The sequence below is a fragment of the Sus scrofa genome, chromosome 3, assembly GCF_054392235.1.
Source record: "Sus scrofa isolate SSC_HxYL_T2T_F1_AM1 chromosome 3, Sscrofa_HxYL_maternal_Yorkshire_Landrace_v2.0, whole genome shotgun sequence".
Taxonomy (NCBI): Eukaryota; Metazoa; Chordata; class Mammalia; order Artiodactyla; family Suidae; genus Sus; species Sus scrofa.
The window spans coordinates 57,185,459-57,199,846 of NC_139385.1; the positions used below are offsets into that span (position 1 = coordinate 57,185,459).

Consider the following 14,388-nt stretch of genomic DNA (forward strand, 5'->3'; position numbering starts at 1 on the left):
GTTCCCGATGTGGTGCAGTGGATTAAGAATCCAACGGCAGCGGCTCAGGTTGCTGAGGGGGTGCGGGTTCGATCCCTGGCTGACGAAGTGGGTTAAAGGATCCAGCATTGCCACAGCTGAGGCTCAGATTCAATCCCTGGCCTGGGAACTTCCATATGCTGTGAGTGCAGCCTAAAAAAAAAAAAAAAAAAAAAAAAAAAAAAAAAAAAAAAAAAAGAAAAGAAAAGAAAAAATAAAAATAGCACCATTTACAATAGAGAGGAAAATGCAGACCCCATGAAGAGTATTGGGAAAAGGACCCACAGATAAAATGTAGAAATAATACTTTACTAATGCATGTTAATGCACGTGATCACATTTTTATTAACAAAGGAAGTCTTGTTTGGAAGCAAATACGTCCTCAAGAGGAGCTGAAATTAATCCTCCGATAGGCAGAAACCCATGCTATTTATATATTCTAATTATAGTTACAACCTGTGCTTAATGCAAACATTCTAAACTATTTGTCACTTTGTTAAGAACCAGAAAAGGGATCCCCTGAAGAATAATGAGAGCTACTCACAAGCTTTGAGAAGGAAAAAACCAAGAGGCAATTCTGCACAGAGTTGGAGAATGCTGGCTGGAATTTATTGAATAAAAGTGCTTAGTTTCTCTTTTTCGGTTTAGGAATTGGTACACCCTTGGGGTTCAGACAGTACCGTGCTTCAGAACTGCTATTTCTAGGGCGAGATAAAAATGCATAGCCTAGAAAAGTAATCATTTATCATCGTAATGGTTACACCCCATTTAGAAGCCACTAGAGACTGCTTCACATTTTGATTTCACACACGGTTTTCCCGCGTCTTCAGGTGACAAAGGGATACTGATGCCAGAAGGCTTTTTCCCTTTTTCCCCATTTGTTCCCCATCAGAACAGCTGGATTCAGAGTTCATTTGCATCTGGGGTGATGCTAGGGTCTGTGCTTCTGCAGACTGATCCTCCCCCTCCCTCTCTGAGTGATTCCTTCCAAAGTCTCCAAAGGCAACATCTGGGCTCAGTCACTGAAGACAGATGGGCTCCTTCCACCTTCTCTCCCAGGCCTTGGAGACCTCTCTTGGGGTTGGGAGGGGGGTAGCGTGCTACTTGAACATAATGGCATTCTGACTAAATTTTTCCTGCGTAGTGTGGCTGGTGCATTCCTGCTGTTAGAACCCATCCTATATCTGTACAGACCTCATTACAGGTGAATTTCTCTATTTCAAATCACTCCTCGGATTTCTAGATGCCGTCATTGTGTCCTATTATTTTTCTCATTATTCCTAAGTTTTTTTTTTCTTCTGTTACTTAATATGGCCAAATCCTTTCCATCCATCATAAAAGCAGAGGCCCATTTCTTGAAAATCATCACTTTTGCTCTCACCATGGTTATTAGCCAATAAAAGATTCAGAATCCATGTGAATTTCTTTTGGCGCTGTGGCGATGTCAAATCCTTGGTGTTTCTTCCCAGTGTTAAGATTTCATATGTTGAAACCTAAGCTGTTAGATCTTCCTTTGTTTCTTCCTCTTAAGGTAAAAGATCTCAGTGTTCCACTTTGGTTATGGGAACTAAGGTTTTTATAGATTAGTAATTGACACTAATAAAAAAAGTTGTGTCGAACACTAACTATGGGTCAGACGCTAAGGTAAGGGGTTTCAAGTATCTTCTCAGCGGCCCCATGAGATAAAAATCACATTATCTGCATTTTGTGAATGAAGGTGAGACCTGGGGCCACAGCATCCCTGAGAGCAGAGCTGTAAGGGTCCAAAAAGTGGAGGAGAAAGTCTGGGATATACTTGCCTTCCTAAGGGTGTCTTGAGGGCTATTTCATACCCCAGATACATTTGAGCCTGATAAACAAATCTGGAAAAATAGCCCACTGACAGAAGACAAGTTTACCTGAATTCCTTGGGGTGAGGTTGGGGCCTAGGGCACCAAGATGATCCAGGAAGCCCCATGGGCTCCAGGTGTCTGTGGCAGGCAATCAGTGTGGAACTCGGTCCCCACCCCCACTTCCTCAAGAGACAGCCCCACCTCTACACCTGCTGATTATGACTGAATTCCACATGGTGATGCCCCCATGGTGAGGACAGACCATGCATGGTGATTCAGCAGTTGGGTTGGGACTTTTTTTTTGCACTTTTTAGGGCCTCACTCATGGCATATGGAAGTCCCCAGTAGGGACTGAATTGGAGCTACAGCTGCCAGCCACAGCCACAGCCACACGGGATCCAAGCCACATCTTCAACCTATACCACAGCTCATGGCAATACCAGATCTCTGATCCACCAAGCGTGGTCAGGGATCAAACCTGCATCCTCTTGGATACTAGTCAGATTCGTTTCCTCTGCACCACAATGGGAACTCCTGGGTTTGGATTTGTGATGAATGAATAGGTATTCTGGTTTCTATATCTGCCACTTTTGTTTTTCCCTTTTTTTTGGCCACACCCATGGCATATGGAAGTACCTTGGCCAGATATTGAGTCTGAGTTGCAGCCGTAACCTGCACCACAGTTCTGGCAATGCTGGATCCTTAATCCATTGTGCCAGGCTCAAACCTGCCACAGACACAACACCAGGTCCTTAACCCACTGCACCATAGCAGGAACTCCCTCTATGTCTTTTACTTTTGAGATTGATTAAGGACCCTTATATCTGGTGGGGTGTACAGATAGATTAAAACTTCTGAAACTAATAATCCTGTACCTTAATGCCCCATAAGGGAGGGAACATTTTGCCCTTTTCTTTACCTTCTTGGTCCTTCTCCTTCCTCCTCCTTCCCTTGCCCCAGGGAGCAGAAGGGAGAAATTAGAGTCTGGGACATTGGTGAGGCTGTGGGTATCCCAGGGTGTGGTCACTGTGTTTAAAGGCTGGCCCTGCTTTTTGGGGCTCCTGGTGGCCTCTCCAACCCTATGAAGAGTCTGTGCTCTTGGAATGCTCACCTGAGCATGTGCAGACTCACCTGAGTATTCTCATTCTGGTTCTTACTCGAGACCTGTGCCAGGAGGCCCACCAGGGGCCCCAGCACTGGGCTAGCTCTTGTTGGCTCTGAATGAGGGTCCCTGAACTGCCTGGTTGGGGAGGGAGGGTGGTGGGATGCAGGGACCCCTGGGTTGCTGGCTTGATGCTTAACAGAACACATCAAAGACAGTGCCCAGGATGTACTAGGACCAGGACCCAGGCCACCAAAACCAGGTGGCCACCAAAGCCAGCCCTGCCTTCTGGAAGCCAGTATGAACCCAGGGTGCTGGAAAACCCCACACAGCAAGCAACACAGTGGGTGCCTTCCTCTTTTCATACTTTCCCCCACGGAGAAGGGCACGGTAATGAATAAACCTGTGATTCTTGAGGTTAAACAATAATTTCAAGAATAATCTGCCATATCATCATAGGATCTCACTCTGTTTGCAAGGTTTCATTTGATGAGATTTTGGTGTTTTGAGGGGAACATAAACATTCACGCCTCCTCACCCTCAGCACAGGTGACACTTAGGACCAGATCACTCTTTCTGTCAGGGACTGTGATGTCCTGTGTCCCTTGTCTCTACCCACTAGTACCCTCTGCTCAGCTGCAACAACCAAAAATGTCTCCAACTGTCACCAAATGTCCCCTGGAGGGCAGGATCACCTCTGGTTGAGAACCATGGAGTTTTAAGTGCAGGGAACTATGTCCTCTCTTGGGTTAGAACATGATGGAGGATGATATGAAAAAAAGAGAGTGTACATATATATATATGACTGTGTCACTTTGTTGTACAGCAGAAATTGACAGAGCATTGTACATCAACTATACTTTAACAACAAATAATTTTTTTAAAGAGGCTGAATTAGCCCTTGCTAATTTGGGGGTTAAGTTCAAGTCGTTTGGGTACTTGAACTTCTTCAGGAAGTAACCCTTTTAAAACATCCTCACTTTACACACTCCCCCCACTTGTTTATTTGGGAATGGCAGTCACTGCTGGGCTGAGGGCCACTGTGGAGGGGCCAACATTTAGCCAGCTGACTCCTGGTGAGTTTAGTGCTGGGTTTTGTGGGTGTCATTGGCTAGTGTTCTCAGTAAGTTGGGAATCATCTGGGAACATGAAATTCAGTACAAGGGCTCAGACCAAAGTGGGGTCTGTCCTTTCTCTGCAGAGTCAAATTCCCAGATAACCTGCGAGTCACTCCATCATGAATTTTTTTTTCTTTTTTTCTTTTTTGGGCTGCACCTTTGGCATATGGAAGTTCCCAGGCTAGGAGTCAAATTGGAGCTGCAGTTGCCGTCTAGGCCACAGCCACAGCAATGCCAGATTGGAGCCACACCAGCGTTCTAATCCACTGAGCAAGGCCAGGGATCGCACCTGGGTCCTCATGGATACTAGTCTTCTTAACCCACTGAGCCACAACAGGAACTCCATTATGAATTATTTTGGTCTTTTTAGGGCCACACCTTCAGCATATGGAAGTTCCCAGGCTAGGGGTCAAATCGGAGCTACAGCCTCTGGCCTACACCACAGCCACAGCAACACGGGATCTGAGCCACGTCTGCAGCCTGTACCACAGCTCATGGCAACACCAGATCCCTGACCCACTGAGCGAGGCCAGGGATCAAATCTGGATCCTCATGGATACTAGTCAGATTCACTTCCACTGCGCCATGATGGGAACTCCTCCATCATGAATTTTTTTGACAGGAGCCAACTGACCTCTGTGAATGTGTGCCAGCGACAGGCAGGTGACATGGTGAAGACATGAGTTCCAGGCACTGAAAAAGTCCTCCTTCTTGGTCATCACCTGTCAGATTGAAAGAAGAAACATAACCACTGATGATATACTGAGAGAATCAAATTTCTCAGCAAGGCAAATGACGGATAACACACATTTTCAGCACTATCATTAAGCAGGGCTATGTTACATGCAAGGCCTATTGCAGGCTGACCTCTGTCACCACCCCCCCCAAAGCTATTAGTTAGATGAAGAAAAGCCATAAACATGCACTAAGTCCAGTTTATGTGTTTCCATTTACTCCTCACACCTATCAAACGTGGCCACCACCAGCTCCCAGTTCTTGAGAGGTAACAGACAGCGAGACAATTTGAATAAGAGGGTGTGCACAGAGAAAGTGAGACTGTTTTAATTGGACCACTCACTGCCTGGAGAATTCTAAATACCAGAATTAACCACATACATCTAATCTGCAACAAAACCAACCCGTCTTCCCTAACTCCTTCCCTCCCCCCATTATGGTCAGATGTTGCCACACATTTTCAAATTCCTTCTTTTTTTTAATTTTCTTTTTTTTTTTTTTTAATTTTTTGCTTTTTAGGGCTGCACCTGTAGCATATGGAGGTTCCCAGGCCAGGGGCTTCATCGGAGCTGCAGCTGCCAGCCTAGCCACAGCCACAGTAATGATGGATCCAAGCCTGACTGCAATCTACACCACAGCTCATGGCAATGCTGGATCCTTAATCCACTGAGTGAGGCCAGGGATTGAACCTGAGTCCTCGTGGATGCTAGTTGGAGTCGTTTCCGCTGAGCCATGACAGGAACTCCTTCTTTTCTTTTCTTCTCTTCTCTTTTCTTTTCTCTTCTTTCTTTCTGTTTTTGTTACAATTAACTTAAAAGTTGAAATTCCCTGATAGCCTAGTGGTTAAAGGATCCTGTGTTGTCACTGCTGTGGCTCAGGTCACTGCTCTGGAACGGGTTAGATCCCTCTTGGAACTTCTGCATGCCAAGGTCACAACCAAAAACAAAAACAAAAACAAATTTTTGTTGTTGTTAAAAGCTTTTGCTTGAAATTCATTTCCTCACAGTTCTGAAGGCTGGAAGTCCAATATCAGAGTTCGGTTCTGGTAAGACTTGCTGGCTTATAGACGGCTGCCTTCTTTCTGTGTTTTCACATGGCAGAGACAGAGGGATCTCCATCTTTCTCTTCTTATAAGGCAACAAATCCCATCATTAGGTTCCCACCCTCATGATCTAATCTAACCCAAATGACCTCTCAGAAGCCCCAGCTTCAAATAGCATCACCTTGGGAATGAGGGCTTCCACACAGGAATTTAGGGGAGGAGGGGTATACAGACATTCAATCTGTAACAACATTCCTTTTGCTTTTCCTTATAGAAGTGTATACATTGATTCTTAGGTGAATCTTGTAATAGAAAGACCATGGACTTTGAGGCCTGAGAGATAAAAACTGAAACCACTCAGTTCCTGGCATGGCTCAGTGGTTAACGAACCTGACTAGTAACCATGAGGTTGTGAGTTTGATCCCTGGCCTCATTCAGTGGGTTAAGGATCCGGCATTGCTGTGAGCTGTGGTGTGGGTTGCAGACACGGCTCAGATCCCACATTGCTGTGGCTGTGGTGTAGGCCAGCAGCTATAGCTCTGATTTGACCCCTAGCCTGGGAGCCTCCATATGCTGTGGGTGTGGCCCTAAAAAAAAAAAAAAAAAAGACAAAAAGAAAAAAAAAGTTAAAAAAACTGAAACTACTTTTGTAGACAAATATTTCACTTCTGAACATTTAAATTTTTTTTCTAAATTTAGACAAGTTGAAAAGCATTATATTAGTTTCAGGGGTACAATACAATGATTCCACATTTGTATATATTGTGAAATGATCAACAGGATAAGTCTAGTTAACATCCATCACCATATTTAGTTACCAAATGTTTTTTTCTTGTGATGAAAGCACATGGGCACTATAGTTAATAATATATCTGCATTGGATATTTGAAAGTTGCTAAGAGAGGGAATTCCCTTCATGACGCAGCAGAAACGATCAGACTAGTATCCATGAGGATGCGGGTTCAATCCCTGGCCTTGCTCAGTGGGTCAGGGATTCAGTGTTGCCATGAGCCATAGAGTAGGTCACAGACGGGGCTGGGATCCTGCCATTGCTGTGGCTGTGGCATAGGCTGGCAGCTGTAGCTCCAATTCGATCCCTAGTCTGGAGACTTCCATATGCTATGAGTGCAGCCCGGTAAAGCAAAAAAAAAAAAAAAAAAAAGGAAAGAAAGAAAATTGCTAAGAGAGTTACAAGTTCTCATCAAATTGTTTCCTGAAGGCCTGTTACATCTCTAGAATTGGCATGATAGTGGCCATGCTTGATGTGTGTGAGGAATTAACATGAGGGTGGAAACTGGACTCCCAGGACATTTATGTCATTTAATTCATCTAACAAACAGCTTTTCTCAGCTCTACTCCGTGTACAATGGTCTTTCAATCACTCTAGTGAAAGAAGGGTTTTGCTTTATTTTACTTTGCAATCAGAGGGAAGTGAAGAAAACACATGGAAAAGAGAAAGATGCCACAACATAAGGCTGCCAGTTACAGTCCCTTCCCTGGAGCTGAGGGCAGATTCTTTTTTTTTTTTTTTTTTTTTTTTTTTGTCTCTTTGCCTTTTCTAGGGCCACTCCCGTGGCATACGGAGGTTCCCAGGCTAGGGGTCTAATTGGAGCTGTAGCCACCAGTCTATGCCAGAGCCACAGCAATGCAGGATCCGAGCCATGTATGCAACCTTTACCACAGCTCACAACAACGCCGGGTCCTTAACCCACTGAGCAAGGCCAGGGATTGAACCCGAAACCTCATGGTTCCTAGTTGGATTCGTTAACCACTGCGCCACCACGGGAACTCCTGAGGGCAGATTCTTATCTGACCAGAGATGAGTGTGAAATTTGGCGCTTCTGGCTTGTCTTTGTTTCTTCTGGCCTTTCTTTGTTTTGAAAACCTAACGGCTTGATATTCAAACTCTAAGCAATTCTCTTTGCTCCGAGAAATAAGCCTCAAGAAGGAAGACTCAGTGGATCTACCTCCTCATTTGTTTTCAACTCACAGCCTGCGCCCTCTGGTTGGCAGGTGACCTGCCTCCCACAGCTACATGGTTCCTGGGGAGCCTGGAGGACCCCTTTGTAAAATCCTTCTTGTGGGAGTTCCTGTCACGGCTCAGTGGTTAATGAACCCGACTAGTATCCATGAGGACACAGGTTTGATCCCTGGCCCTACTCAGTGGGTTAAGGATCCTGCATTGCTGTGGCTGTGATGTAGGTCGGCAGCTGAAGCTCCAAATTGACCCCTAGCCTTGGAACTTCCATATGCTGCAAGTGCAGCCCTAAAAAGGAAAAGAAGAAAAAAAAAAAAAAAAAACCCTTTTATAATGGAGTGCTTTGTGTTCCAGTGGAAAAGCTGGCACTGCAGAAAGCCTCTCCCTATGTATAATTCAGCCTGATTCCCTGGGGCGGTGGGCACAGTTGTGAGGACCAAGTCACATGCATCCTGAGGTCCCCACCTAACTGGGGCGTCTCGTGATGGTGGAGGGGATGGTAGCTGTCTTGCTCCCGGCACCGGTGTCACAATTACAACTGAAAAGGTACATGGAGGTAGGCAGTTCCCACGGAACAGCCCACAGAGCATCTTTGGCAGGGGAGACAAGAGGTGACCAAACACACCCATGGTCCCCAAATGCTCCCATCACACTGCAGAGGAAAACACCAGAAAATCCATGCATGCCAGAGCCTGGGGGACAGGCTCTCCTAAACATGCATCGCCTGTCCCCACCACTGCATGGCAAGGAGAGAGAACGGGTAAAATGTGACAGGGATGTGTCCACATAGAATTGCACACAGTTTTAGATTTCTTTAAAACTCGGCAAGGAGAGAGAACGGGTAAAATGTGACAGGGATGTGTCCACATAGAATTGCACACAGTTTTAGATTTCTTTAAAACTCGATGTCTAAAGCAAGTTTTTGCTGATCTGATCCAGAGAAAACCAGGGATAGAAAACTGGCCAGACAACATGGAACCCCGCTTGAGGAAGGACATCAGATGGGGCAAGTTTGCAGAGGGCCCTTTGTAAAACTGGCTCTGGCTGAACCCCTCCAACATGGTGAGGCAAACATAAAAAGGAAGTTCAAGTTAAGGGGAAAGGCCCCTTGAAGGCCCACCAGTCAGCTCCTGAGTGCCCTTCCTTAAATGTCAACATCACTGTGCTGCAGCAAGCCCGACTCAGGAAGGCTTGGTACACTCTCACCCTGGCTGCCAAGTGCCCCTGGCTCCCAGCCTCCCAGATAGAAAGGCTGGCATGACTCACCCCTACTAAGGGCTGCATCGTGGTCCACATGTCTAGGCAGGGTGGCCTTTGAGCGGTGTGTGTGGGGCACACTCCATCCTACAAACAAGTGGTCAAAACGAGAAGACCAGGAGAGCAAACTCTGGTTCAGGCTCCAATTAGAGATTCAGTGTTAAGTGCAGAGTTTCACTACCCGAAATTGCAACCCTGCTGATAATTGCCTCTGCAATGCATAGGATTTTAAAATGCCTTTGTTGTACAAAGAACACTCTAAAACAACAGAAATCAGATATCTAGCCTTCCAACACTACAGCATCTTAAGTTGGGGTTTCAGGAGAGAAGATTTTTGAAATGATATGGTTGTTCTTCACTTCAAGCAGTATACCTGCTACTGAAAACTTGCATGTAAATTAGCCCTATGCAAGCCAAATCCTTCTTAAAATGCACCAGATGACTGACACCGTTTTAAGCCCTTTACCTGCATTTGCTCATTTAGTCTTCAGAAGTCCTGGAGGTAGGTATTATTGATAGCTTTTATAATCTTCATTTTGCAGGTGAAAACCGTGACACAGAAAGGTTGAGGAACTTGCTGAGGTTGCAGAGCTGGGTTCAAACTGGGTACCCAGGTTTCTGAGCCCATGTTCCTAACCCCAGGGTACATTGCCTCCCAATGGACTGATGGGGAGTTCATTTCCAGGCAACACCTGTCCCTCCCAAATACAGTTTGTAAAGGTGTGTTGTCACACCTGGTCATGTTTAATGTGAACCACACCCCACACTTAAAGCTTCTAAGAGAAATAAATGCTCATTTCCTAATAAGTCATCATGCAGCTAAGACAGAGCTGAACTCAACAAGAAACCCTGCTACCTCACCTTTGGTAGATACCCAGATTCATTCTCCTGTTTCTTTTCTAGAGAAACTCCAAATAACTTTGAGCAGCAATACAGCCTGTTAAAAACACCTATCTCCCTACAGAGGAGCTACCAAAAAACCTCAGCTAACATCAAATTTAATAGTAAAAGAACGAGCGCTTCCCCCTAAGGTAAAGAAGAGGACAAGGGTGTCTATTATCTCTATTTCTATTCAGCAGTGCACTGCAGTTCCAATAAGGCAAGAAAAAAGAAATTAAAGGCCTAGAGTTTGGAAATTAATAAGTAAGACTGTCTTCATCCCAAAAGATATGATTTTCTATGTGGAAAATCTTAAGGAATATATAATAAAACTATTAGAACTAATAAGTTAATTAAGCAAAGTCACAAGATACCTGACTTTGATTTATGAAAGTCAATGGTATTTTTGTATCTTAGTAATGAACAATTGGAACTTGAGATTAAAATGCCACTGCATTTTAAAACTATGAAATACTTATGGATACATTTTACAAAATATGTGCAATATCTGTACATGAAAACTAAAACAAAATTGCAGTACGAAACTTTAAAGGAGCACCTAAATAAAAGAGAAACTCTATCTTGCTCAGATGTCATTTCTCACATTGATCTACAGATTCAACACAATGGCAATCAAAATCCAGCAGATTTTTTGGCAGAAATTTGATAAGCTGATTGTGAAACATATGAAAATATAGAGGACCTATAATAGTTAAAACAATTTTGAGAAAAAAAATCATGCTGGAAGATTCACAGTAATTGATTTCAAGACTTCCTATAAAGTGACAGTAAACATAGCAGGATGGTGTTGGATAAAGATAAAATGTAGACTAATGGAAAAAAGTAGAGAATCCAGAAAAAGAGCTACACGTGCACATCAACTGATTTTCAGCAAAGACACCAAGGCAACTGAGTGGGGAAAAAAAGAGTCTTCTCAACACATGGTGCTAGAACCACATGCAAAAACAAACAAATCAATCTCAACGCTTCATGCCATCTACAAAAGTCAACACAAAGTGGGTCATAAACCCTTAAATGTAAGAGTTAAATAGACAAAATGTCTAGAAGAAACTGTGGGAAAGAATCTTAGTAATATTGGGTTAGGCAAAGATTTTGTGATACAAGACACGAAAAGTTGAATTTTATCAAAATTAAAATTCTGCTTTTTTTTTTTTTTTTTGTCTTTCTGGGCCACATCTGCAGCATATGGAAGTTCCCAGGCTAGGGGTAAAATCGGAGCTGTGGCCACCGCCTACAGCCACAGAAACGCCAGAGCTGAGGCTCGTCTACAAACTACATCACAGCTCATGGCGACGCCGGATCCTTAACCCACTGAGCGAGGCCAGGGATCGAACCTGATAGTCAGATTTGTTTCTGCTGAGCCAGGAAGGGAACTGCTAAAAGTCTGCTCTACAAAGACACTGTTAAGAAAATGAAAAGGCAGATAATGGATTAAGAAAAAATATTTGGGAATCATATATATATATATATATAATAAAGAACTTCTGTACAGGATTTGTAAAGACATCTTACAATTTCATAGTAAGAACACAAAGTCTAGTTAAACAAACAGGCAAAAAAATTTGAACAGACACGTCACCAAAGAAGACAAACGAATGGCAAATAAACACATGAAAAAGGTCTGAGAAATGCAAATCAAGACCACAGTGAAATACCACCACACACCCACTAGAATGGATAAAATGAGTAAGACAGGCGATACTAAATGTTGAGGATGCAAGGCACCTAAAAGTCAGTGCTGTTGGGACTGCAAATGGTACAGCCACTTTGGAAGACAGTTCAGTGGTTTCTAAATATATGCTTACTATACAACGTAGCTATTCCACTCCTAGATATTTACAAAAAAGTAAATAAAAACATATGTCCATGCAAAGACTTGCATGAAAATGTTCAGAGAAGCTTTGTTCGTACCAGCAAAACTGGACTCATTCCACATATCCATCCACAGATCAATGGATAAACAAATTGTTGTGTATATGTACCAAGATACAGTACTTCATAATCAAAAGGAACACACATGGAATGACTCGGATTAATTTCAAAAGCATTTTGTTAAGTGACAGGAGCTAGATATAAAGCCAGAATGCCTTCTGCCCCAGAGCCAGCCTTGCAGGGCACAAGGGTATGCTGGGAGGCCCCCGATGCTGGCCCCTTCATACTGTCACACCAGCTATCACGCTGTTTCTCTGGGAATCCTGGCCTGGCACCCCAGCTGCTCATCTCTCCAGAAAAGGCTTCACCCACCTCCTAGGCCCTGCAGCACTTCCACCTGCCGCATTTTGAGGGAAGGGGAGATTCTGCAATGGAGCCTGGCACAGAGCTGGGGCCCCAGCAGCAGTCTCAAGGTGGGGCAGGGTGGTAGAACAAAGGGCTCTGGGTCCAAACTCTGACCCAGTTCCTGAGGCCAGCATGAACCCTACAACTCGCCCCTCCCTTGGGGCCCCAGAGCTAGGACAAAACCCCTCTCTGGTGCATTTCGAGAACGCTCACTTCCTGTAGTCAGGAAGCTGGAACAGTAGACACAAGGGTGTCCTCCCGTGTTCTTTCTCCCATATTTCTTTTGTGTGTATGTCACAGGATGTTGGATTAGATTTATCTATCTGGCTCTCCTGGAATTGTAGCTCAAGTTCAAAACAGTGTAAAGGTGTAAAGAATCCCATACTCCCAGCTCAGGAAGCCACCAGTGAGCAGCCAGCTGATGGACCCAGCCGCCCTGCTTTCTGGGAGGGAAGGCATTCTGGCTTTATGGAGAGTCCAGGGCAAGTCTAATAACTGTCCCTAGATCTGAAACAGATGTATCTGTTCTTCCTGGGAAACTGCCCCTGGTGCTCCTCTTCCCCAGCTGACAACAAAGCTTGCTCAGTACAGCGGTGTGAGCGCAGACCTGGCCCCACCCGGCCTGTGCTGTTCACACAGCGGCTGCCCCTACCCTCAGCCTGGACCATGGCAGCGGAGAGAGCATCCCCTCAGACAGGGCTGGGAGCAGGTTTCCCAACTACAGGGCTGGGTTCAAAGACATGAACACGCATGCGCAACACATCCTGGCGCCAGCAGGCTCCCTTCCACCCTGAACCATCCAATCTCAGAATACATGCCCTCCCCTGCTTGCTGATGTACTAGTGCCATTCTCTCCACCAACCTCCGCCTCCCACACCTACTGCCTCCTCCCGGTTTCAAGAAGCCTCCCAACAGCTCCCCCTCCCTCGAGTGATCAGGATGCCCGGCCCTGGCCTCCCACCAAGCGGGCATAGGGCACATCCACGCATCCACGCCGGGCCACGCAGCTCCAACTGGGGCAGGACAGCAACTCACCTAGCACCCACCACAGCGGTCAGGGCCAAGGAGCACAAGAAGGATCCCCTCTCACAGACGGGTTATGGGAGCAAAGGTGGATTCGAGGGGGTGGGGTGGAATAAAACTAGATTCAGAGGGCACAGAAACAGCAAGAGGGAATTCTGCGGAGAGGCGTATGTGCCCTAAAGTGTGTGGGGTCCTGGTCAGCGTTCTCACACCGGCAGGGGCTGTGACAGCATCTGCGGGTTTGTGGGGATCTGCCACGGACTCTGGTGCCTCCTCTCTCTTCTCCCCTGTATCGTCCCAGCGCTGCTCTGGGCCTGGCAGTATGAACAGACCCCAAAGACAGAGCTCTTTCCCAGCCAAGACCAGACTGTTTTTGTCACGCACAATACAGTTCCAGGATGGGGAAGGGCAGAGGGACACACATTTGATTGGACTTGTTTCTGAATCTTGTTGCCACTAAGGCCTGGACTGAAATTATCAGAACATGAAACCAATAGGGTCTTGGCAAAGGGCTCCTGTAATTGAATTCATTACTTCCCAACTTCTCCTTTTTCCTTTTCATGTCAAAGGAAAAGTCTGCTTCCTATTACTTAGCTTTGCGGGATAGAAAATGATTTCGCTGGATGACACACCGTCTTTGGTCATTTAGCCTACCTTTGTACGATCCTGATCATTTTCAACAGCAGATATGAAAATAAGCAAATGTTCTTCCTTTCTGAAGTGTCCTCATTTTAAAAGTTCCTTCTAAATGTTTCAGTTGATGGAGGAATGGAGGTGGGCTGGGGGGGGGGGGCTGAAAATCAGGAGATCGTAAATAGATTTTACAGGCACCAAAGCAAGCCAGTGGAGTAAAGTCGACTAGAAAGATCTTGTTTCCATAACACGATCTTTGCATTTGGCTGAAGACGACGTTATGGAACCTGACTGCCCTTAGTGACTGCTTAAAGCTGACATAGGGCAGAATAATGTACATTTAATATGTGAATGAAGTTAGGTCTCGAGATCTTTGTTTCCTGAATCTCTGCAGCTGCTCAGCTGGTGTTTGGCCCACAAGACAGCTGGCAGAGGAAATCTTGGGGCTGTGAGAGAAAGACGAGGGGGTACAG

The 14,388-nt window shown here is 45.3% G+C and overlaps 1 protein-coding gene across 30 annotated transcripts in view; it reads right to left on the minus strand.

Moving 5' to 3' along the window:
• Positions 1-14,388, minus strand: part of ACOXL (acyl-CoA oxidase like) — a 359,990-nt gene that overhangs the window by 67,123 nt on the left and 278,479 nt on the right. For all 30 annotated transcript variants that reach the window (XR_014839628.1, XR_014839629.1, XR_014839634.1 and 27 more), the window contains one exon: positions 4,705-4,792. Coding sequence is in view for 12 of the 30 variants with exons in the window: in XM_085016057.1 (XP_084872183.1) it covers positions 4,705-4,792 (88 nt within the window). In the remaining 18 variants the exon portion in view is untranslated. Of the gene's footprint in view, positions 1-4,704; positions 4,793-14,388 lie in introns of those variants that run through there.